Source organism: Cloeon dipterum, chromosome 1 (assembly GCF_949628265.1).
Source record: "Cloeon dipterum chromosome 1, ieCloDipt1.1, whole genome shotgun sequence".
In the NCBI taxonomy this organism is placed as follows: domain Eukaryota; kingdom Metazoa; phylum Arthropoda; class Insecta; order Ephemeroptera; family Baetidae; genus Cloeon; species Cloeon dipterum.
The window spans coordinates 24,130,962-24,153,263 of NC_088786.1; the positions used below are offsets into that span (position 1 = coordinate 24,130,962).

The following is a 22,302-nucleotide window of genomic DNA, read 5'->3' on the forward strand; positions in this document are numbered from 1 at the left end:
TCTTAGAGAATTAGTACAAAAAACGTCTGATAATGCGAATGAGTTAGAGGGGAAGCAGGTGCACTGTTTGCGGCTGGAGGTGTATGGCAAATGGCTTTTAATTCAGGTCGGCAAACGTCAGTCGAGCTGGGGGTTGTGCGGAAATTTTGCGAGAGTGAGAGGGAACACGGTTGCGGGTGCGGGGCGTGCGCACAGCGATTAGGAATAACCCTCCCTCTGCGGACGCAGCGAGAAAAGGCTGGCGGCACTCAAGAAGCGGCTGTCGGCTCACTCGCAAGCGTGCACCCTGGCCACCTGCCGAGACCCTGGAATGGCGTTCGGCCCGGGAGGCCGGCCGACGGCCAACACACCTGACAGCCTGACCGACGTGCCGCCTGCGTGTGCGTGTTGATCCGTTGCGGCATGTTCCTGTTGCTCCCGCGCGCCGGCCGAAGACATGGGTTGTGGTAGGAGCAGACTGCAGATTTTCCAGTCTGCCAGTTCTTCCAAGAAGAGGAAAAAGAGTGAGTCTGCCGGCTCGAATCTCGTTTCTTGCTAGTGCTAGAAATTTCTCATAAATTGGCTGCGAAGTTTCGGGGGTCGTTGCGGTCAGAATTGGATCTCCGGCGTTCCGTTTTAAGCCGACACGCTCGAGGCACGTGCTGAATTCGCGGTTGAACGTCTTATGCGACGACTAGCGACTGGAGCTTCATTCTGAGAACACATTGCGCTAGCAATTTAGGCCGAAAGACCACACATTATTCCGGAATCACGCGTCGCACCGAGCACGTGCGGCCTACTAATGTGGCTCGTGACGTCACATCTCGCAAATTGTGTATATAACATCATCTTCTTGGAACATGAATATTTATATCATCAAAGGAAACTCGGTTTTCACTTGAAAAATTAAAAAATTCGAGATCGCTAAATAATTTATTAAAAAGAGGGTGTAGGAGCAGGTGTCGGTTTAAAACTCCAACTTTTGATCGGCTTTATACGGCTCTGAAATACGGAGGATCTAGGATGCCAGCGGCAAAGGATTCATGTCTGCTTACAAGTTGAATCCAACGCCAAGTTGATCCAACAACTACACCAACTATATTGCCCAAGTTCAGGAGAGCATCTTTTGAATAAGGCTGCGGATGGAGAACGCCGCCGGCGTCAAAACGCTCGCGGTGATTAAAAAATGCGCTTGTAGAGAAAAATAAAAATTTTCGCTGAATTTTCGCATTGAAACAAAGCGTCGCGTTGTGTGTTCGCGGGCGGTAAGCAGGTCACGGCTAAAGGCAATAATATTTTATTATTTCCTAGTGCCACCTCGCGAACGACACTTGGGTGGCTTCTTGAGACCGCAGAGCCATATAGACGCCCTTTATTTTATGATTTCCGTTTCAACTGCGTGTGTGCATAGCGCTGGCAAAAATGAAAAATCTATGCGTTATACAGCCTGTCTGGATAGAAAGAGCGATATTTGGCTTCTAATTCTAGTGTAAAATCGCATTTTCTATTTATAGATTGACATATATTTCCCATTTTTTTGTATGTCTGCGCTACACTAAACCTCTAGCATAATATTCTACTTTCTATAAGCTTCGAGAACCTTGAAAGGTTGTATTTGGGGAAATATTTACAGGTTTTAAAACCAATTTGTCTTTTATCCATGTTAAAATGCAACTATATCAAGTTCTGAATATTCAGTTTTTTTAAGAGAGCGTCATTTGCTTTATTTACTGACGCAATTATGAAGGGGCAGAACTGAGCATAATCAGTTCCTGGACATGATTTTAAATTCCTTTTTACTTCACGTTCTCTATCTAAGAGCAGGCAGCGCATTTAATTAAAAAAATTAAAATAATTCCGAGTTGGAATATTTATGAAAGCGTTAATTTTCGTTCAAGATGCTTGTAAAATTTCTCATTGGAATTTGGTACACTTAATTACCGTTTACTCATATTTGAGAAGACAGTAGTGGACTGAATTTAATACATACCAGCACAGATACAAAGTAAGATGATTTGAACAAGCGAGGCGGCCAAGGCGCGCGTCGGTGACGCAAAATCGACGAAGCGTCGGCAGCTCTTTTAGCACGCTATTCCCGGTCTAACGCGCTCCCATCATTGCAATTTAATGCTGGCTAGTGAAGAGGTTGTTGCATTCGCCGTGTCCCACCGGATGAATGCAAATTAATTAAATTACTTCTGGCCCTACATGTGCATTGTGTGTCCACGCTGAATATGCAAACACCCTTGTGTGGCGTGCCGCAATAATGGCTGTCTGCTTGTCAGTTTTGGCAATTTCGTCGACATTTTTACATATTGGCATGACTTTGTACTTAGCGGGAGGATTGGTTTCCCGCGAGCCAACAGCATGTCTGCGAAGCACTTAGATGCTCTTGAGAGGTTACTTTCGTAAAAAAACCTCTTTGAGCTGAGATGTTCCAAATGTGAAACATACTGTTATGCAAATAATATATATAGATATATTCAGGAGCAAGTCCCCAGAAAAAAATAATAAAATTAGTTAAAGCGTTGATTTTGACTTTAGTGCGATATCGTGTTTTGTAATTTGAGCGCGGTGCCAATAAATAGGCTACAAGTTTTACAAAATATCCTCTTAAGGGTCTGATGGGAAACGCGGAAAGAGATTGTCACCCCTATTTCTAAAGCGTCAAATTTTGAATGAGACTAATAAGCAAAAAATGCATGCATGTTTTAATCCAAAATCGTAAAATTTTGTGTAAAATTGTCCTGATTATTGATGACCATGAAATTTTTATTAAATACCAAAGGTGTACAACAGAAAAAGACAATACAAGGAAATCACAGTTCACTGCACGTTTTTGCTTTGACGGCTTGACACAGTGTCAAAGTGTTCAAGGAAATAGTAGAAGTTTGATTTATTTATCACAGAAGTTGTACTCGATGTCCTCACTCGCACAGGAGTGATAAGTCATTTTTTTACAAATCAAATAGTGAAACCCGTGACAAGGGTGTCTTGTGAACAAGCGTCTGTCTACAAAAAAGTTTCCCTTCCAATTTTGGTTCGCTCAGAGGCCTTAAAATCCTGGTTAATAGTCATGAATTTTTTTAAATGAATCAATCTCCGGCAGTAAAAATATTGTTAGAAATTCTCTTATATGAAAAAATTCAGTGTCTGATAATTTGTAATTCAGCCTGCATATTTCATTAATTTAGATACGGAAAGAGCTTGTCTTAGGAATTTTATTTGGAGGGTTCTAATTTATTTAAGTCACTGAGATTTAAAAATGGCCAAATTGCCCCTATTCCATAGCTCGCGATTGGAGCTATTGCTAGATTAAAAAGTTTAAAAGCAGTGCTGACGGATGATCTGGGAGATAGCTCAATTTGGAGGTGGTTAGAATTGATGATCTCATTTTTTCCCTAATTATTTGAGATGTTTTGCTACAGCCACAATGCTAGAAGTCGATTTGGTGGGCAAGTCGCGGGCACACTGAATGCGACTTCTGGTCCCTTTTTCCAGCGTAACAGATCCTGTGCAGTGCTTCCAAGTCATGCGATATCATCTATGGAACAATCTGTGTATGAACGAGAACTCTAGTGCATTCAAACAAAAAGTTAGTCACGTGTTTTTCTCAGAATACTGAACTGACATATACACCTGTGTTTCCAAATGATATTTTTGTTATTTTGTTGTTTCTGTCTGGATGTAGGAGTGTATGGGGTACAGTTACCCTGCTGACCCACAAAGTATCTAAATGATAATCTAAACTGATTGAGTGTAACGTAATTAATTAATAGGAGGTAAAAAAACACTTCTTCGCGTGATTTTCATTAGTGTGTAAAACACGTTGCTTGCAGCACAAAAAAATTGTTTACTCTCCATCAGAAAAAATACCGAAAGCCCCACTACTTGCTGCAGAAAGTGAATCTTGAATAGTAAATATTAAATTTACTACCGATTGTAAAAAACATCTATTTCGACTTGATAGCTAGGTTCACATGATGAGCTGAATTGAGGTCTTTGGGCGAAACGTATAGTGTCAACGTGATTTTGCACACACCATCGATCTAGGCGTAAACAACGTGTGTCGGCCATAATTCCACAATAAATGCCCCAGCACACCTGTTACAGGGGGTGACGAGTAAACATGAGAGACTCGTAATTTCTCGGACGAAGTGGAGTTTTGGAATCATTGACGACATAATATCGATCGCGTCATAGGACGTAGAATAGTACGAACGTGCGTGTTATTGGCAAACAAACGCGACAAACGGGGATGTTTATCGGCGCAATTTAATTTTTTTCTGTGCCTTCCGATATCGATTATTGGTCAGCCAGAGCAACGGAATCGTTATCTTTTCCGTTCAGACAGATGTGTGCGAGAAATGATTCTTCCGCCGTAGCATCGCCCGGGTATAAGCAAACAATATTTTACTGAATTATTTTAAAAGAGCGGCTGAACAAATAGTCAGTTTTATTAACATATACGGTATGTATAAATGCATTCATTTAATTTGGTTTTTCATTTCCTCAGTCTTCGTACAGATCGCCTCGGTTTGTGTTGCACAGAAAATATTTTAATTTAATTGAGAGCTAACATTAAATAAATTATTGGTTTCTCAGAAAGCGCAACAAGCGGTCGGTATACCTGAAATACAGTTTAGTTTCTGCACGCTACTTTAAATTGTAGCAGTTTACCTCATGCATGTGTTATAATGTGGGTCTTTAGTAGGGAAAACATATCTAATTGTAAGCTATTAAATGCAAATTTGGATCCAAATAATAAATGTATCACTTATTAAAAATTACATTGCTCCAAATGTTACTTAGCAGTTAATCAGTTTTAAGTAGCAAATCTATTTGATGAAAAAAGGATTTTAGTTTGTTATATGCAACAGATTAACTGTTTGTTTGAGCTATATTTTATTGAGTCTGGCACATGGGATGAAAAACAGCTAAATTCGCCACTTGGCAGGCTTCATTATTTTTACGCTTTGTGCTCTAGAAAAAGCGCAGTAAATCGCAAAACTGTCGGAAATAGCTCGATTGATGCGCAAACAAAATGTACATATAATCGTGTTTGATAAAAATCTTGCCTGTTTGCACAGCTCTCCATTAATGGATGTTGAAAAGGTTTGCGTCCCGTTGCTTTATCTATTCCAAACCCACAAATAAGTTTTATGTGCAAAAGCCACGTTGCGGAAGGCAAAGTTTTTAGAGTAGAGTGCAATCAATTTTTGCGGGACTCTATATAAAGTTCCTTTCCTTTGTCCTGAAACAATTGCGATTAGAAAGTCAAATAAGCCGCGGCGAGGCAGTGAAGCCTATATTTATTTTATATGTTCGCGCTGAATTGATTCCAACAGGCGATGCGATTTGCATTCACACCCAAGCAGACTTGGAAAATTAGTCGACCTTTTTCACGAGCTGATGGAACAAAGTTATACAATGTGCATGCAAATTTTCGTATGTATGTTTGTGCCGGACTGAATTAATTGCACCTATCAAGTGCAAAGAGGACTTCTTTATGGTGCGCGCTGGGATATGGTCGATAGGCAGCTGATTTGAAATTCAATGAATAATAATATATGGATTTCTCCGATCAAGAAATTAATAGTGTGCACGAAGGCTGCAGTGCGACGTTCCGCGGACTAGAATATAGCTGGGGTGGTCGTTCGGCTTTTCGTGATTAGGGCCCAGTTGCGGGGCGAACAAGAGAGATACATTATAATGTTGATAAGACAGCGAATCGATTTCCATCTGCACAATGATCTGGAAGAAACATCATTTCTAAATAATATGCAGGCTTAAGATCCAAATGACTTTCTTAACCGTATGCAGGAAAATGTGCGATAGCTTCTCATCTCGTTAAAAACACGACGGCACTTCGAAAACGTATTCGCAATTAAGGCGCAGCTCGTTGGAATCACATAACGCTTGCTTTCCAGTCTCATCAAGTTTTGCTGCTTGAAAAGTAAACGAAAGAAAGTGATTCAGCCAACAATGAGCTGAATGCTGGAAGCCATACTGCATTTTGTAAGTAATTTTTAAGAGAATCATCATGTAAATATTTAATCCAAACAAGATGTAAGTCTCAATCCAAAAACAAAATAGGCAAGCATCAAATTACTTTATATAACAGAGAACGTCACTTATTCCCTCATCACGGATATGATAAACCTCAATATTTACAAAAATGAGACTAATAATTGTTTTGCGTAATGCTCGATTTACAGTATTAACTGAATCAGCAATCAACTAAAAAATAATTTTGCACGTGAATCAAGTTTGAAAAATCATAAAAATCAAGTTTAGTATAACTAAAGGAATTTCCATATTTTAAAATGAATATTCAATATAACTTTCTCTCTGTTAGTATTCTAATTTCCATTGGCTCAAAAACTTTCGAGTGGCTAAAAATAATAGGAAAAATGTTTTAAATCCCTATCTACATATAATTAAATTAAGAGCCACCAAATTTTGTAAATATAGAGTAAAAATGGAGCATAGTTGTTCTGCTGATCCGCTATAAAATCACTTTGAATTTAAAAATGGTTCTGCGGATGTTGGTATGCATGGGGATTTGATCAATTAATACGTGTTTAATACAATACTGAATGTACAATTATGATAAATATTAGATTATACACGCCAATCAAGTTAAGAATGAGCATTAAAGCAACACGCGACACATTCGTCACACATGGTGATTGTTTGTGTTCCGCGGAGTGTTTACATACTAAGCATGTTTTCCTTTATGCGTTTTCGACTTGAAATTCGATCGTGAGAGTGTCACCGGCCGAGTGGACAGTGTATTTTCGGTATTTTCAGCGCTGCGGTGGCAAGTTTAGCGGAGAGGTCGATTGTGAGCGTCACACGCATGACCACAGCGTCGCGTCAATGCGCACTGAGTCGCAATCGCTCACTAATAGGATAAAATTGACAATGACTTTACACCTACGTCTCGTGTTATTCGTGCTACAGTTTTTTTCGCGTCGCACTTACGACGAGATTTTGTCATCCGAGGGTGCTGCCAGCGCAACAAATTAATCAGCAGTGACTGAAGCGAAAAATGAACGCGATGGATGAGCAGCTGGAATTGAATCCGCCTCTGATTTGATTTATTTTCGGACGTAGCACTATATTAGCGAGAATATTCCCTCGTGCAGTAATAAATAAAATAAATGGAGCAACACGGGTTTCAGAGCCTTGAGAATATTTACAAAAACTGTAATATTGATTGCAAGATTGCGGGTTGAAAGGAGCACAGTTAAAATACTATTAATTTTGACCGAAGGATTTATTTTGATCAACGAAAATGTTAAGTTAACAAAACTGAAAGAGAAAATCAATATTTTTGCAAAATATTTTCCATAAATTTTGTTTCCTTTGCTATTTTCTTGTAAAAATATCCACTGACAGGAAGACTGAAGACTCATCACTTTTTATATCAATGCGCACAACATGCACGTTTTCTTCTTCAGATCCACGCAAGGCCATGGCAAGAATTTCGTAGAGCCGAGTGGCACGATATGAAAGGCTTCTTACACGCGAATATTTCGAAGCTCTAAAAATATATACGGGCGCAATTACAAACGAGACTGCTAACACTGACTTGCAATGCAAATGTATCTGCTAACTCATTCTACGAGACTCATAGCACGCGTAGCTGCACAAAACGCCCAACGTTTTGCTTGCGGTTTCTGTGGGATATGACGTTGTGGCGCTAAATAGACGCTCGTACAAACGTACGTGTTGAGCAAGGTTGTCTGGCGGAATTAGCGCTCAGCTGGCTTTACGTGTCCGAGAGAGGTCAAAGGGATTAATCATCATAATAAGCAGGAGGGTCATGCGAGGCAGTCACGCGTACGCGTATACATTTTGACTAAGCACCAGAGCACTTTTCCTCAATGCCAAAGTCACGTCCACTTTTCGGCCACAGACCCAACGAGACAATATCGACAAATCGAATGATAATTGATATGCCATAAGAAATAACACTCTACGGAACGACATTAAATGACGAGAGGAAAATTTTAACCGTCGTTATTTTAATCGAAAAATTGAAACGTAAACCGAACATATTTCTCTTGAACAAGGAAAATCTTATAAAATTATTGAAACGCTGTGGTATTTTCATTAAGACAAATGAAGGAAGTTAATATTAGTGTTGTTGGTAAACATTCGAAAATTTTGACAAAACTCTAATTTCATGCTGCGTTGGTCGTGAACCTCAAAGAGATCAGAAGAAACGGTGTTCAAATTATTTGAAAAGGCATGAAATAAGGGATGATTAACTTTCAAAAAGTTTTACACAAGAAATGAAAGGCCAAGTTTCATTTATTAAATAAATATTTTATTTGATCAGACCTTTGCGCTTTGCTAAACACGTGAAAAGTAATTTCGTACAGAAAGTTAGAGATTTTGCTCGCAGTAGGAGGGTAAAAAATTGTACGGAATCCAAATGTTTTCTATCTTTTCATTTTAATTCGGAGCAGTCAGGCGTTGTGACGTTGCGGACTATGCTTTTATAAGTCAAAGAGAGAGTCCGTATTGTTTTCTTGGCGTAGCACAGTGAATGGGACAAATTGGATAAAGCTCTATAAGCTCGCTTTGTCTTTTGAAAACGAGAAGAACACACTCACACAGGATTCAATTATTATTTACGCGAGCTGCACAGAGCAAGCGAACAAACAGCAGCGGTGACGCAGAAAATTGGCTGGTAACAAAAAGGATATCGTTTTGCCTTTGGAAATGGGAAACTGTTCTTTATTCTTTGCTGGTTGTACATATGTTAGCAAATTTCAAGCTCAAAGCTTTTATATACTACTCACAATCAGGTAAGCCAGACCTTTTCATAAACTATGGGGAACCAAAACGCTTGGAAAACTCAACTCTAATAGTGGAAAAATTTGAGTCAGCGGTCCGAAAATTTTACGATAATAGTCAGCACATAATACATCGAGTGTAAGAGATATTTGCAACTATTTAATTTACCATGGAACATCAGCATTACATGAACGATAGAGCAAAATGTGGTGATGAACTACCATGCTATTCACAGTTGTTGATCGCGGATGGGCGCGGACCGCAGTCAACAGGCTCTATTCGTCTATAGTTGGTGGCGAACAAGGGAAAACGACACGGACGCGAATTCGGGTTGGATGCGGTTTCGCGAGCTAATATCGATCAGCGGCGGGAACACAACGAAGGCAACAACATCTGCCAAACAAGAGGGCCGGGCAGTCAGCGGACGCGATGAAAGTGGCAAATTGCGCAGATAATTGCGAACATGCAGACTCGTTCGCTAGAGCGAAAGCTTGTTGCTTTGCAAAAATACGCGCCAACGCCCAGCCGAAACGCTCTGAATAAATTATGAAAGAGCAAATTTTGCTTTCAGGTCCACATTACAGCGTCTGGGGAAGTGTGAAATCGGACTCTTAGATAAAAAAAATCAATTTGACAACATTTCCCGACACGAATAACATTAATTAATTGATTAAAATTTTTTTGAAAACATTTCATGCAAAGATTTTTCAGATGACTTTTTTAATCAGGCTTTGAGATAAAATTTTACAAAGTATCAGTATACACCAACTCACTCAAATTGGTTGTATGAATGCAAAAGACAAATTGATGTCACCTCAGTGGTCCACGCTTAAAGAAGTTAAAGAAAGTAAATTTTCCCATAACGCTGAATATTCTAGTTCAAATAGAAAATGGCGTCTCTTATGAGCATAGAGCCATCCACGTTTGTATTCCTGGCGACCGTTCGCACGGCCCGAAACAGCAAGAACCCCTTCGACGCACTCAAAGAGAGTGCTCCAGAGAGTGGAGCGCGTCGTGACGATTCTGTCAACCGTTTTGCCGTTGAGCCTAGACTTTTGATTTGGCCGGTTTCGCTTTCAGGCTAATCAAACGGAGCAACGAAACGTGTCAGTTGTCAAATTTTGCGGCAGCCCTTTAGAAAGATGATAAATTCAGGAGTAATTTTTGGTCCCAGCTGGGTTCCAGGAGCATGAAATTAATATTTCAAAAACAAATCCCGTCCGGCTATAATTATTTCTAAATATTTTCCAACAAAAACCATGTGGGTTGAATTTTTGCTTTTTTAATTTTTTTACAAAGGAAGATTTATTGTGAACTTAAGTCTATCCGATTCCAGAGAATTTTCGGCTGGTGCTTGTTTGGTTACACAGGAAAGCTATTAATCCTATTAATACATTCATGTGCAAATCAAACGAGACAGAAAATTAAATGCAGCATTACAGTGGATGGAATCACTCAATTTATCATGAGCCTTTTATCAGTCTGTCGGAATTTAAAATCTGCTAAAATCCAAGTTTAAGGGAATTTCATAGGAGTGTGATTTCCGCACGTCTGTAAAGCAGCGTGGCACCAGGAAAGGGTTGGGATTTTCCAGGAGCTTGCCGCTAAAGCCGCCAAGTTTAGTACGACTTGGAGCCGGGCGTCATCAGATTTCAACCGGGTCGATAGCTGGCCGCCTCGCACGATGCATTTCCGAGAGCGGCTGTTAGCCAGTTACGCACTTTCTCTAACCGCGTCCTGCGCCTGCTGTGGCCGCTATTAACCTGGCCATTGATTGTGCAAAAGCTGGCTGCACGAGTACATTTTTCCGGATACAGTGCTTCTCACGTATTAATCTTGCAATTCCATAAAAGATACCAATAAACTAAATTTTACAAATGCATTTGCATCATGGGTTTTCTGGAAGTGAACATTTGAAGAGTTAATTAACTACAGAGGACTTTGATCTGAATCACCTGCTGTTAACACGTTAGCGCAAATAACTTTACTGTTTTACCATGGCTATATATGAATTTCAAATGTTTCAAGTCATGTAGAGAAAAGAAAACTTTTGCATACGAAAGGAGAATCCGAAATTTCTGCTCCCGAATGTGGAGATTTTTGTTCTCTTTGCATTCACGCATTGCCTCTGCTTGCTGTCAGTGGTTAGGTGACAGAACACGACTCGGCTACTTCCAGCCAGCACGTCGCGTGATGCTATCGTCACACTATCTCTCCAGAGACAGCAGAAAACTTTTAAGAAGCCTGCTTGCTTCTTTCTAGCATGGATTGTGTGACGTGGAGCATTTTGCAGCCTTCCTGCAGCCCTCCGGCGCACCCTTTTCTCTATGTTTTCCAACACGCCGTGGAATTTTGCGCCAAAACTCAACTCCGCAGCGAAGTAAATTTAGATACCCTATATGCGCCCAGTCACGCCCGCGGATTGCCTCTTTCTCTGCAAAACAATCTCTGTGCGAGGAACAGGCATAGTAAAGTGAATTCTGTTTGGTCTAAAATTGTTTGTTTTACTATGATAACTATTTATCTTGAGAGCTTTTTCTAGAATGCATAATACACCATAAATATTGTTAAACGATTTTTATTTTAAATTGTCATGGACTGAATGCTAACCTAAATTAAAAATAAGCATGGCGTCATTGCAATTAAGAATCAATTTGTACTCTTCATCCCTGGAAAATCTTAAACTCCCAGCCATCCTATTTTTTCTCCCCCGTTTCCTCTCGCCAGATTAAACCATTCCATATCCTGCTCCGCTGAAGATGGAGTTGATTAAAGGCTCAACACCTATTTATTTTCCACTCGTTTACGGCTGCTGACAGCTCTCGAGAAATGGAAGCTTGATTTTTTGCTTCTCAGCTTCATCGCCGCTTGAGTGACGTGATGCTATCCACGGAATTAGAGCAGCTGCGTGGTATGGAGGCAATTAGAACAAAGGCTGCAAACATATATATAGATTTTGCTGCCGCTTTAATTGCGAATCTGTTATTTCACTTCCAACTAACTATAGCGCACTCGCTGGACAAATCCCTTCCCGCTGAGGATACATGACGACTTCTCATCCAAAGTCTATCGAATGAGACAAGGGCGAATGGGATCAATCGAAAGGGTTGGCATTTCTTTAGTTACCGAACACTTAATAGGATCAAGATTTGCCCCGCAAACCAAAAGAAGCTAATCAACAAGCGGAATTTTGGGAGAGAATTGGGGGTTCCAGTCGACCCATGGACAGAGAAGAAATCACGGCTTCAAAAAGGGTTCAGAAGAGAACTTTCAGCAGCTGATGAGCTTTTCAGATGTGATGTGGAAAATGAAATAGCAGTTTTTTTTAGACTCAATTACGCAACGCCCACATAAAACTAATTACGCTAATTACTAACTAATTATATAAAGACTAAAAATAATAGCTGACGTTGCTTTGGTATAACTATGAATATATACTTATTTAAAGTTAGTTCCTACCGAAGCAACCTCTGCTATTTTTTAGCCTTCAAAATTAAGGACTGTATCCTTTAGCTGGTTTATGAAACACATAAAATCAAATATATATGATGTTAATGTCATGAAAATCCGCCCACCCTTTGCTAATTCCAGTGGAGTAGAATGAGAGAGGATGCAGCGCCGTTCTGCAAACAATGTTATGATCTGCATGATCAACTTTTTATGTATATTATTGGCTCAGCAGGGCCGTCCACCAGCAAAAAAATCGTGTCTAGCCAGAGCCAGCTGGGAGCACGGATGTTCTAAAATTTGATTTATGTCTGGCCGCGCTCCAGCAACACACGCTTTCAGTTTTGGAAAAATTGTTTGACGAGCTTTTGAATACACATATTGTTTGAAGGGGAAAACTTCTGGCACACTTCATCACGCGAGCTGCGCTTTTATATATCTCATCCCGGCTGCTTTTGACTCCGTCGTTTGCCTCAGCGGCCAAATTGCCTCTTTGACGCTCGGGCACGTTCCGCGTCTGTGTTCGCAGAGCACAATCAAAGTGCAGCCCGGATCAGTCTGGCGAGTTTCTCTAATTGCTCTTCAGCCGCGACAGACTGAGAGAGATGATTTACCGTCTGCTGCTTATTTGAATGAAGGCGAACAACAATTCTGATTATTCAGATAAACTTTCCTAACGTCAATTCAAATAAAATAAATACTGTGCTGATTGAATTAACTTGCTTGATTGAGATATGTAGAGAAAAGAATAGGAAGTTTCTTTTCTATATCATTCAAATATTTAAAAAAATCTTAAGTTATTACAGGTGGAAGACAAAAGACTTCACCATTGGAAAAACAATGTTAATTAAATGGAGCTAAATCCTTGATTTTATAGATTATTGACTTGACACCATTTTATCAAAGCTGAAAAATATATTAGTGACAAACTTTCAATGCTATAAATGTTTTTTTTTGAAAAAAATTTTCACCATTAAAATGCGTAGAAAGAATAAAAAAACCTTCAAGGATTGTTTAAGTTTGAAATTTTAAAAGCAAGCTTTTTTTAAATATGATTAACACCACGCCAATATCATAAGTGTACGATTTTCAAGAAATTCACTTACAAAGAGAGATATCCAACAGTGAGTTAAGTCACGCAATTTTTATCGCCTTAATCGCGATTAAATTATGCAAATGGCTTTCAGATGTATAAGAGAGGAATGCAAATTTTAGAACCTCCTTGTTGGGAAAACTTAAACATCCGAGATCAACAGCCAAAATATACAGGAGCCTTTCACATCGCTCTTACAAGAAAGAGGGAGCAGAAAACGTGCAGCGTAAATGGTGTTACGAACGAATGTCATTAAAAATGGGGCACACTCATTTGTATTCTGAAAACGAGGCACGCAACTCCGATAAAAAATATAGCCATCTTTCTCGGCATTGATTCGTTTGGCTAACTGAACTCCAACCAAGCGAATATTGCTTAAGATTTGCAACTTTCCCAATTGGACGTTCTACGTTTAAGTCATGAATTTTTCTTCCTTTTCTTCCATCCTTAAATTTGGTTTAAACTGATTTCGATGTTTGTGATAAATTTATATGGCCAAGCTTATAAAGTGCGCGTACGGTATCAGAAGTCATCTACGCGAGCCTGTAATTCTGGCGACCATTGTTCGCTGTCATTATTTTACGCGCTCAACCCTCTCTGGCAGTGAGCGAGAGTGTGTCTTTCTCGTTGCCTTCTCATATCGATCCCGACCATAACTATATCAGCCCAACCAGCCGCGCAGAGAGCAGCCCCTAATATCAGACTCGACCTTTTTCAACTTTCATCCCATTCACTCGCACCAGCAGCCAACTGGTAGAGAGACTTCTCATTAAACGCGATGCACCCGTGGATTTTCCCGATTGCTATTGGAGATGAGGGATTGGGCACGGAACTCGCACCTTTTCCACCTACACGCATTAGCTTCATGTGTACATTTCATCAAAAAATTAAAATAAATATTATTGAAATAACGCGTAACTGACCGAATAAATGTGTTAACGGTGAAAACTTTTAATGCATGAGTATTGCTGTGCTGATAATACTTGTATAAAATTTGTCTCGAAGAAATAATAACGAAACAGAGGGAGTACTTTTCATTTTGCAATTTATTAGCTGCTGTGAAATGCAGGCAGGGAAGGGGTGAAAACAGCAAGGGTGCACGCAAAATCCGGTCCAAACGCACAAGAGCTTGGCAGGATATTAAAACGCGAATGGAAATCCTTTATGGTTATTGTGCCCCGCGGAATCTCTCTAAAAAATCGAATATCCCCATGGTGGTGTGTATCGGCCTTTGCGATTGCGAAACTTTTACGAAACTAAGCAACATTCAGTTATTTATTTGAAGGCTAAAAAACTACGATATAGAAAAATTATTTAATAAATATAATGTCTCGCCAGTCGCCATTTTTAGCCAAAAAAGCTTATACACCGCGCAGTTAAAAAAAATGTTTGCCGCATAGTGATTTTTTTGCATAAAATTGTAACTATATTGTATTCCAAAAACTAAAAATCAGTCAATTTTTAACCTTATCTTAACTTGTAACGTCCGGAATTCCCAAATAAAACATATTCACGCGGTCCTGTTTTTTTTCAATTCAAAGCGTCAATAATAGTAAACTACCAATTTTGACGTGTCGGATACAATTTGCACAACCTGTTTTCATTTATTTCCGGAAGTTAAGATCTCTTTTCTTAAAATCTGTTCAGAAATCGAAGAAAGCAGAGTTCACAGCCTTTCTATCTAGAACAATTCTGTAATCCACGCATGTCCTCTGCGAGCACACGATTTGAATATTCATCAGCAAAGTAATTTCCTCCGCTCGAATCTAATGAGTGCCGCTTCACTGTGATTGCAGAGAAAGAACGGGAAATGGTAGCAGAGAGTGCGGACAATGTGTCCATCGAAGAATCTTCCTTTGACCTCAACTCGGACTGCCCGGAAGCGGTGAATGCGAGAAGAGCGGCGGCCGTCGCTCGTTTCCGCCAGATTTCGCAGGGACCACTCTTGGCTATGGCGTAAGATATATTCTTCCACGGCCCCTAGAGGCAATTAACCCTTGTGGGGTGCAGATAAATTCCCACGATCCCTGTGTGCGTCAAGTGTGTAGGCAACCCGCGCGTCACTCGTGCACGATTGGATTGCCTAACCCAACTACTGGCTGAAGATGCAGCCAACGGGAAAGGGCAGCAGAGTTTGACAAATTTTGGCAATTTGCTTAGCGGGGGCCATGGTTCGACCTCTGAGGCAAACATTAACGAGCCGCTATTTGTTTCCCACTTTATATATATTTCACTCGTATCTGCCTGGGAAAAGCTGAATTCTCAATTTTTGCTGGGCTCTGATCGTCTCTACAACGCAAACAAATTTTCAAGCTCTCCGTTCATTTTGTTTACTGCATTATTTATAACCACTTTTTAAATTTTCGCCTAACAAGCTCAGCACGCAGTATATTGAAAGTATAACTCCCTATACTTTGGGTGACGCATGTAATGGATAAATAATCGATTCCTTTCTACTGTTGCAGGGAAGTCTCCAAAAGCCAGACCGATTTCTTCAAGATGCTAGATGAAAAAATTGAAAACGTAAGGATCATTGAAACTTATTTTAAGTAGGGATGAGAAGAGAATTTTTCCCCATAGAAAAAATTACTAAATCAGCGTCTAAGATGAAAAGATTTTTAGTATTTATATGGTGTGTATCACAGAGTGTTCAATGTTTTAAATGTGCTTGTTATTCATACACCCAAGGGGTGCTTTACGCAATATGTGAAACACTTGAGGGAGTTATTTTTGTTTACGGCTTGCTTTAAATATGCTATTCATCGCCTTAGAAAGACGTGTGTGTATATTCACGGGCGCGGCACTGGATATGCTGCGAAGCCTTAAAGCGATTCCGAGCAAGTGCAATGTGTGAGAGATATGCAGCAAAATAGCTTTTCAAACGCCTGTTTGAGTAGCTCTTGCACAAAAGACTATATTATTGCTTCAGTGAGGAGAGGGAGAGTTGCAAAGTTACACTTCATATGTTTGTAAGCCACCCCTTGAGGCTAATCAAGAGATACGGTTGAAGTTTCCAGTAACAAAACACATAACCATGATACACACAGACAATCAAGCACACTTACTTTGGGCACCGAGTATCCCGATGGTTTCTTATGAAAGTCCTGAGGTCCAGAAAATATTATCAGTTTTAGCAGAAAGCCCAAATCGTTTAGATCAATTAATTAAATTAATCCCATACATCTCCTATCATTTCAAGTTACTAATTGAACGTTGTAACAATCAAAATTTGCAAAGAAAATAATGACAAAACATAATTATGGATGGACACTCAAGCTACGCATATATACGCCTGCTGTATTTTTCACCGGCCGATTTTCGATTGAATTATAATTAATCAGCTATAAACTGCAGCTAAAAAAGATGAGGGAAGTCCTTAAGGCAGGTCAATTAATCTTAGAGTTTTGGCGTTTTATTTGCAATAAAAACAATCATTGTTTTTGCTTTTTTCCTTCAAGATCTTAAATAAAATCCAACTTTTCACATCTAAATATTTTGATTTTCAACCCTTTATTTAGGCATCATTTTCAAGTAAAGTGGAAGTTCCATTGGATTAAAATACTCACAGATTTATATTTTTTGGTCAGGGGTTTGAGTGTTTTTTGATGCAGCAATTTTTTTTATTTAACCTTTGAAGGATATTTCTTAAAGTGCGGCAAACTCATAAACTTTTGAATAATGCTCCAAGTTTATTACAATTTACTTCTGTAGCAACTGGTGAAAAGCCAAATTAATGAATTTTAAAATTTAAATATGCCCAAATGGAGTCCCGTGGTTTACCCGAAATTGAACAGTAAATTGATTCACTTTTTATTACACGCTTATCTTACGTTGACCAGTTATACAAATAACCTTAATATACTACGAAAGAATAAGCAGCATAATCAGTATAAAATGATACAAAAAACATTCCACAGGGTCCTGACTACAGCGAGTCAGGCGAGAACACCAGGACGGCGAGTCCATCACTGGATCTGAACAAGCTGCGCAGACTGTCGCTGATGAGCAACGGCCACAAGTCTTCAGTTAGCTCGATTAAATTCCACAGCCAAGGCTTCCTGACCTCTTCCCCAACGAGGGCGCGTACTCCGCAGCCCGCCACCATTTCCCCGAAGCACCGGCTGCCACCCTTGCAGGCATCGCCGCCGCCCAAGGAGCCCGGCAGCAGGCGCTCAAGTCCGACCCACATCCTCGGCCTGGCGCTGTCCAGCCCGCTGAAGGGCAACCACGGCAGTCCTCGCATGTTTACGTCAAACAAAGTTTTCCGGGCAGAAGAACTGGCCACTCGCTACGACTAAAAACTTAATGGTTTCTGGACCTTAATGCAGTGCTTGGACACGAGCTGCGTTGAAAAATATGCTACATATGTTTAATACGTAAATGTGTGTATGTGGTTGATATTTTGATTACTGTTCGTACACACTTTTGTTGGCTGCTCTCTATGTGATCCTATTATCCATATTTGTGCAAAGATTCGGAACCAGTGATTCCTGCTGTGTATGGAAAAATAATGTATTTGACGTCATCATATCAGTGTTTGATATTTTGTTGCGTTTTTCGTTCTCATTCCAAAAGGCGGATTCTGTTGGCTAAACTAAGTAATTCACACAAAGTCATATTATCCCCCGTGCCTACGATAGACTTCCCCCTTGAAAAGTGTAATTTTTAACGTTCTGCAATACTGTGTACGCCTAAATATGTGGTTTCATATCCTGGTTAGTCTCATGTATTGACATGGACCATTTCGTGCTGTAGTCAAGGCCTTAATAGTTCAATAAGTGCAGACAATTATCTCACACATGTTCAAACTAAGCGTTCAATATCAAATTTAAGTAAAACAGTTTGTAATTTGGACCAAGTTTTATCAAAATGTTTTGTTCTAAAAATTTGAATTGGATTCAAAGGCTGTTGAAAGAAATATGTGAAAAATAAAATCTGCATTCATTAAATCATTATTTCTTTTGGTAATTTCATATTAATCGAATAGTGTAGTGCTACTTTTCATTAAATGTATAGAAAGTGAAAGTTAAAACAAAAATTTCTGAAATTTAAGGATAACCCGCGCAAAAATATGCAAACCAATATCAATATATTGATCATGGAATTTACTTGAAGAATTTACGAACTGAGAGATTATTGAATACATCAGAGGTTTGAAGTAATTTTGACATTTTAAATTATAATACCATCAAACACACAATAATTTCTTACTGGAGCGTATGGAGTTTGTAATTTACGGGCCATGAACCAGTCTTTTGTAGTCGATTTTCTCTAGTTGCACAAGCGGACGCAGTTGTTCAGCAAAACAACGCATGTCATCAGCAATCGCATCTTGTCCACTTGGCGCCAGAACACTGAGTTCTACCAGGTAAGAGTGTGTCAAAGCGGTCAGAGATTCGAATGCCCCACCACTCATTTTCCGCGTTTCATCAATTTTAAACACCTATTAAATCCAGCGATCAGTCGTGAATGGTTACAAAAAATGGCGAGGAGACAAACCTTAAAGACTGTGATTTTCATTCTACCCTTCCTGAACATGTAACCTTTGGCTAAGTACTCAAAGTCTTTACGGCACCCTAGCTCTGTCAGGAACTCAACCACGGTGTTTGAGGTACCAATATCAATGCTGTTCCTTAAAACGGTTGGCCGAGATTTGTCACCTTAAATACAAAATTTGAGCACTTGTTCCCAAATGCAAAGAAATTTTATATATACCTATCTCAGGTTGGCCTATGTAGCGCAACTGCATGGGCATACCATTATGGTCCAACGACCTCCTCACTCTCAACTGCAAGGCTGGTTGAGCATTATTTGGACCACCTGAAAAAATTTAAACTTAATCAGCAACTCTCATACTTTTATCTATAGGCATATATATTACGAATGCTGAAGCACATTTCATGATCGTGGAAAGTTTCCAAAGTAGTGTCGACGTTGTCACACAGTCCCCGCAGCCTGTGCAAGAGCACCTCGACCGAAGAGTCTAAAATGCTTCCCTGAAGAAAATACTCTTGATTCGGGATGATGTTGCTCTTCAAGGCAGCAGAGAGGCTGTCGATAGCTGTATTCACTGTCTGCTGAGCCATCTGGAACGTATTCAGTTTGTGAATAAAATTGTAATGCAACGCACCGCAAAAAATAACTTTCTTGTATTAGATTTAAATGGGCACATATTATTTTGTAATCCAATTTATAAACATAGAACATAGTACGACAGAAACAGCAGCTTGGCATTCACTCTTACCGCCATTTCAATTCTTCTCTTTGTTCTGGTCGTTCTGGTATTTTTTTTTTATTTTATCCTTTATGAAAGCTACATACATACATAGTGATATTATGGATATTATATTGGTTTGATCTGCGCTACGCAGCACCGAGACAAGAGAAGTGCAAAAACCAATCAACTTGATCTTGAACTGGTATAAATTAGAGAGCTTACAAGTATGAATGGGCCCGAACCTGGCCCAAACTGACCTGAACGATCGGAGATCCGAATGCTGATGCTGATGTAAATAAACACAAAAAGGCCGAGTTAGTGGTTACGCCCATCTCATTCATTTTTTTACCACCCCCATAGCTAGCTCATGTTGTCACCTGTGACCAGCTGTGACTATGCTCCTCCCGTCCTTTCTTTGAGCAGGTTGATGGTGCTTTTTAACTTCAGAAATTCGGACACAGACTGACCAAGGTCTTAAAAATTGCAAATTCCATAGTAATATTATTTGTTCAATAATTATGTATTCCGCACTTTCTTGAAAGCTATTGTGAGTGTGTGCCTTCCCCATCGATCATTGACGAAAATGAATTTTGAGACTGGCGCATAATATTATTTTCATTTGAAATTCGAATACTTCCTGCAAATAAAATGGGTGTCAAAATTAAAATCCGGCCCAAGAGGATTGATCTCAAGGAAAAACTTAAAGAAAATTGGCTGCTAGTAGGAATCCTCATTGCCGTGATTTTGGCTCAAATTCAACCTTCAATTGGTGCAAGAGGAGGTAATTACATTTTTAGTTGTAATTACCTAATGAGTAAGATGTGTCAAACAACAACTATTTTTCAGGTCTCCTCCGACCAGAGATAACCGTGAAGTATTTCTGCGTTGCTGGAATTTTTTTCATTAGTGGTCTTTCGCTTAAAAGTGAGCAACTCTACGCTGCAGTTCGCCAAGTGAGGCTGCACAGTTTTATCCAGGGCTTCACCTTGTTTCTCTTCCCTCTACTTGTGCAACTCTTTGTTTTCTTTTTGAAACCACTTGGGCTAAATGAGTGGATTATCAAAGGGTACATGCATGCATTATACCTTGTTTGATGCTTGATTTGCTAATTTGATTTGTTCGAAATTTTAGGCTCATCACTGTGAGCTGCATGCCGCCACCAGTGTCCTCAGCTGTGATTTTGACCAGAGCGGTGGGAGGCAACGAAGCTGCTGCAATTTTTAACTCGGCTTTTGGAAGCTTCCTTGGAATAATCGTCACACCTATCACCCTGTTATACTTTGTAAGCTACACACATAAGGTCTAAAAGGGCGTTTAACTTGAACTATTTTTTAACATTTGGCATCTGATTAGATGAGTTAATAATTATAATTAATAACTGCCACCTATTCACTCCCAAAATGTGCTTAAAAAGGAATACTCGAACAATATTTTAAATTTGTGTCAAGTCTCTGGTTAATTTGAAGCAGAGAAAGGAGCAAGTACGCAGTGTATCATTTTGATTATATGCTCATGGCCAAAATTAACAACTTAATATTTTAATTTTAATTCGAAAATTTAAAGTTTTAAAATGTGTTTTGGCGCAGCTTGGAGTGTCAACCTTAGTACCCCTGCTATCCACTGTCATTCAACTTGGATCAACCGTTTTGGTTCCGTTGCTGCTGGGCCAAGTCGCTCGCCGAGTGGGTGGAAACTGGGCACAGAGGAATGCGTCATTCCTTAGCTTTCTTAGTCAGTTTGCCTTGCTACTTGTAATCTACGCAACTTTCTGTGACACTTTTGTGAATGACGCTGGTCACATGGACGCCAGCGACATCCTGTTCGCTGTTTTATTTGGTGAGGAATTTTATGTTCTGTTTGTTTCATTAATAATAAAATTTATTTAATTGATTTTAGTTGTCATCTTGCAAGTAGGGCTGATGAGCCTGGTGTTCTCTGTCACAAGCAAATTGCACCGCTGGTTTGCCCCGGCAGATGTTGTTGCAATTTTGTTTTGCTCCACGCACAAATCTCTAACTTTAGGTAAAAGGGATGATAAATGTAATATCAAACGCATATTAAATACGTCATTCCCGATTCCAGGCATTCCAATGTTGCGCATTTTATTTGGAGGGTATGCTCATCTATCTCAAATCTCTCTGCCTCTCCTGGTGTATCATCCAACTCAAATTTTACTTGGCTCTATTGTGGCTGCCCCACTTCGACAGTGGTTGCGTGATAGTCACCACAAAAGGTAAAATTATTTATCAAAAGTAAATTGGAGTTTTCCAAAGTTTTTTAATTTTTCAGTCATTACTCACTTGGAATCTAGGACATGTTAATTTCTTATGCATTGATCTGGCCATGTAGTATTTATGCACAAAAGCCACTGCTTTTATTTATTCCACATATGTGTGATAATTCTCAATAAACGCGTACATATGTATGTACAATTGATTCAAATTTTACAGTTGGAATCATTGCTGTATTGGTATTTTTTGTCGATTTTACAAATTCAAGCTGTTAGGAAACCCTTAAGTTTTCTTGTTGTAATGTATCTTAAAAAATAAATAGTTTAATGATTTTCTGAGCATAATCCGCTGGGAATAGAATATCACGTGGAATGATGGTAATTGAATTAAAAAAATTGATATAGTTTCTTATTACAAACTGAAATCATCCGCTATAAAATTTAAATAAACAAATTTTAAAAACTTGAAATTATTTTAGCGCGCAGAAAAAATATCGCCCTAGTCACGCCTAATTGTAAGTTAAA

General features: G+C 39.4%; 3 protein-coding genes across 4 annotated transcripts; 2 read left to right on the forward strand and 1 right to left on the reverse strand.

Moving 5' to 3' along the window:
* The first annotated feature begins 215 nt into the window (after positions 1-215).
* Positions 216-18,279, forward strand: LOC135934845 (uncharacterized). The gene is made up of 4 exons (XM_065476842.1): positions 216-503; positions 15,127-15,286; positions 15,796-15,853; positions 17,248-18,279. The coding sequence occupies exons 1-4, from the start codon at positions 437-439 to the stop codon at positions 17,626-17,628; spliced, it is 666 nt and encodes a 221-aa protein (XP_065332914.1). The 5' UTR covers positions 216-436; the 3' UTR covers positions 17,629-18,279.
* Positions 18,280-18,420: 141 nt separating this feature from the next.
* MED18 (mediator complex subunit 18) lies at positions 18,421-19,906 on the reverse strand. 2 transcript variants are annotated; one of them, XM_065476839.1, is made up of 5 exons: positions 19,805-19,906; positions 19,212-19,416; positions 19,046-19,150; positions 18,830-18,990; positions 18,421-18,773 (listed from the first exon to the last, which is right to left on the reverse strand). In XM_065476839.1, the coding sequence occupies exons 1-5, from the start codon at positions 19,886-19,888 to the stop codon at positions 18,564-18,566; spliced, it is 765 nt and encodes a 254-aa protein (XP_065332911.1). In that variant the 5' UTR covers positions 19,889-19,906; the 3' UTR covers positions 18,421-18,563. The 2 variants fall into 2 exon arrangements, with proteins under 2 accessions (XP_065332911.1, XP_065332912.1); XM_065476840.1 differs by lacking the exon at positions 19,805-19,906 and adding an exon at positions 19,575-19,798.
* A 25-nt stretch (positions 19,907-19,931) lies between these two features.
* On the forward strand, positions 19,932-21,989 carry LOC135934841 (sodium/bile acid cotransporter 7-like). The gene is made up of 7 exons (XM_065476838.1): positions 19,932-20,328; positions 20,394-20,613; positions 20,679-20,829; positions 21,134-21,383; positions 21,444-21,569; positions 21,630-21,780; positions 21,837-21,989. Exons 1-7 carry the CDS (start codon positions 20,196-20,198, stop codon positions 21,856-21,858), a joined length of 1,053 nt encoding a protein of 350 aa, XP_065332910.1. The 5' UTR covers positions 19,932-20,195; the 3' UTR covers positions 21,859-21,989.
* The last annotated feature ends 313 nt before the right edge of the window (positions 21,990-22,302 follow it).

What these genes read in the sequence shown, in the direction of transcription:
- LOC135934845 (XM_065476842.1), top strand. Translation starts at nt 437, where the DNA reads ATGGGTTGTGGTAGGAGCAGACTGCAGATTTTCCAGTCTGCCAGTTCT. An exon ending in GGACCACTCTTGGCTATGGC is followed by an intron (nt 15,287 to 15,795) that starts GTAAGATATATT and finishes CTACTGTTGCAG; the next exon opens with GGAAGTCTCCAAAAGCCAGA. An exon ending in TAGATGAAAAAATTGAAAAC is followed by an intron (nt 15,854 to 17,247) that starts GTAAGGATCATT and finishes AACATTCCACAG; the next exon opens with GGTCCTGACTACAGCGAGTC.
- MED18 (XM_065476839.1), bottom strand. Translation starts at nt 19,888, where the DNA reads ATGAATGAGATGGGCGTAACCACTAACTCGGCCTTTTTGTGTTTATTT. An exon ending in TCGGATCTCCGATCGTTCAG is followed by an intron (nt 19,417 to 19,804) that starts GTCAGTTTGGGC and finishes AATACGTTCCAG; the next exon opens with ATGGCTCAGCAGACAGTGAA. An exon ending in TGAAATGTGCTTCAGCATTC is followed by an intron (nt 19,151 to 19,211) that starts GTAATATATATG and finishes AAATTTTTTCAG; the next exon opens with GTGGTCCAAATAATGCTCAA.
- LOC135934841 (XM_065476838.1), top strand. Translation starts at nt 20,196, where the DNA reads ATGGGTGTCAAAATTAAAATCCGGCCCAAGAGGATTGATCTCAAGGAA. An exon ending in AATGAGTGGATTATCAAAGG is followed by an intron (nt 20,614 to 20,678) that starts GTACATGCATGC and finishes TCGAAATTTTAG; the next exon opens with GCTCATCACTGTGAGCTGCA. An exon ending in CTATCACCCTGTTATACTTT is followed by an intron (nt 20,830 to 21,133) that starts GTAAGCTACACA and finishes GTTTTGGCGCAG; the next exon opens with CTTGGAGTGTCAACCTTAGT.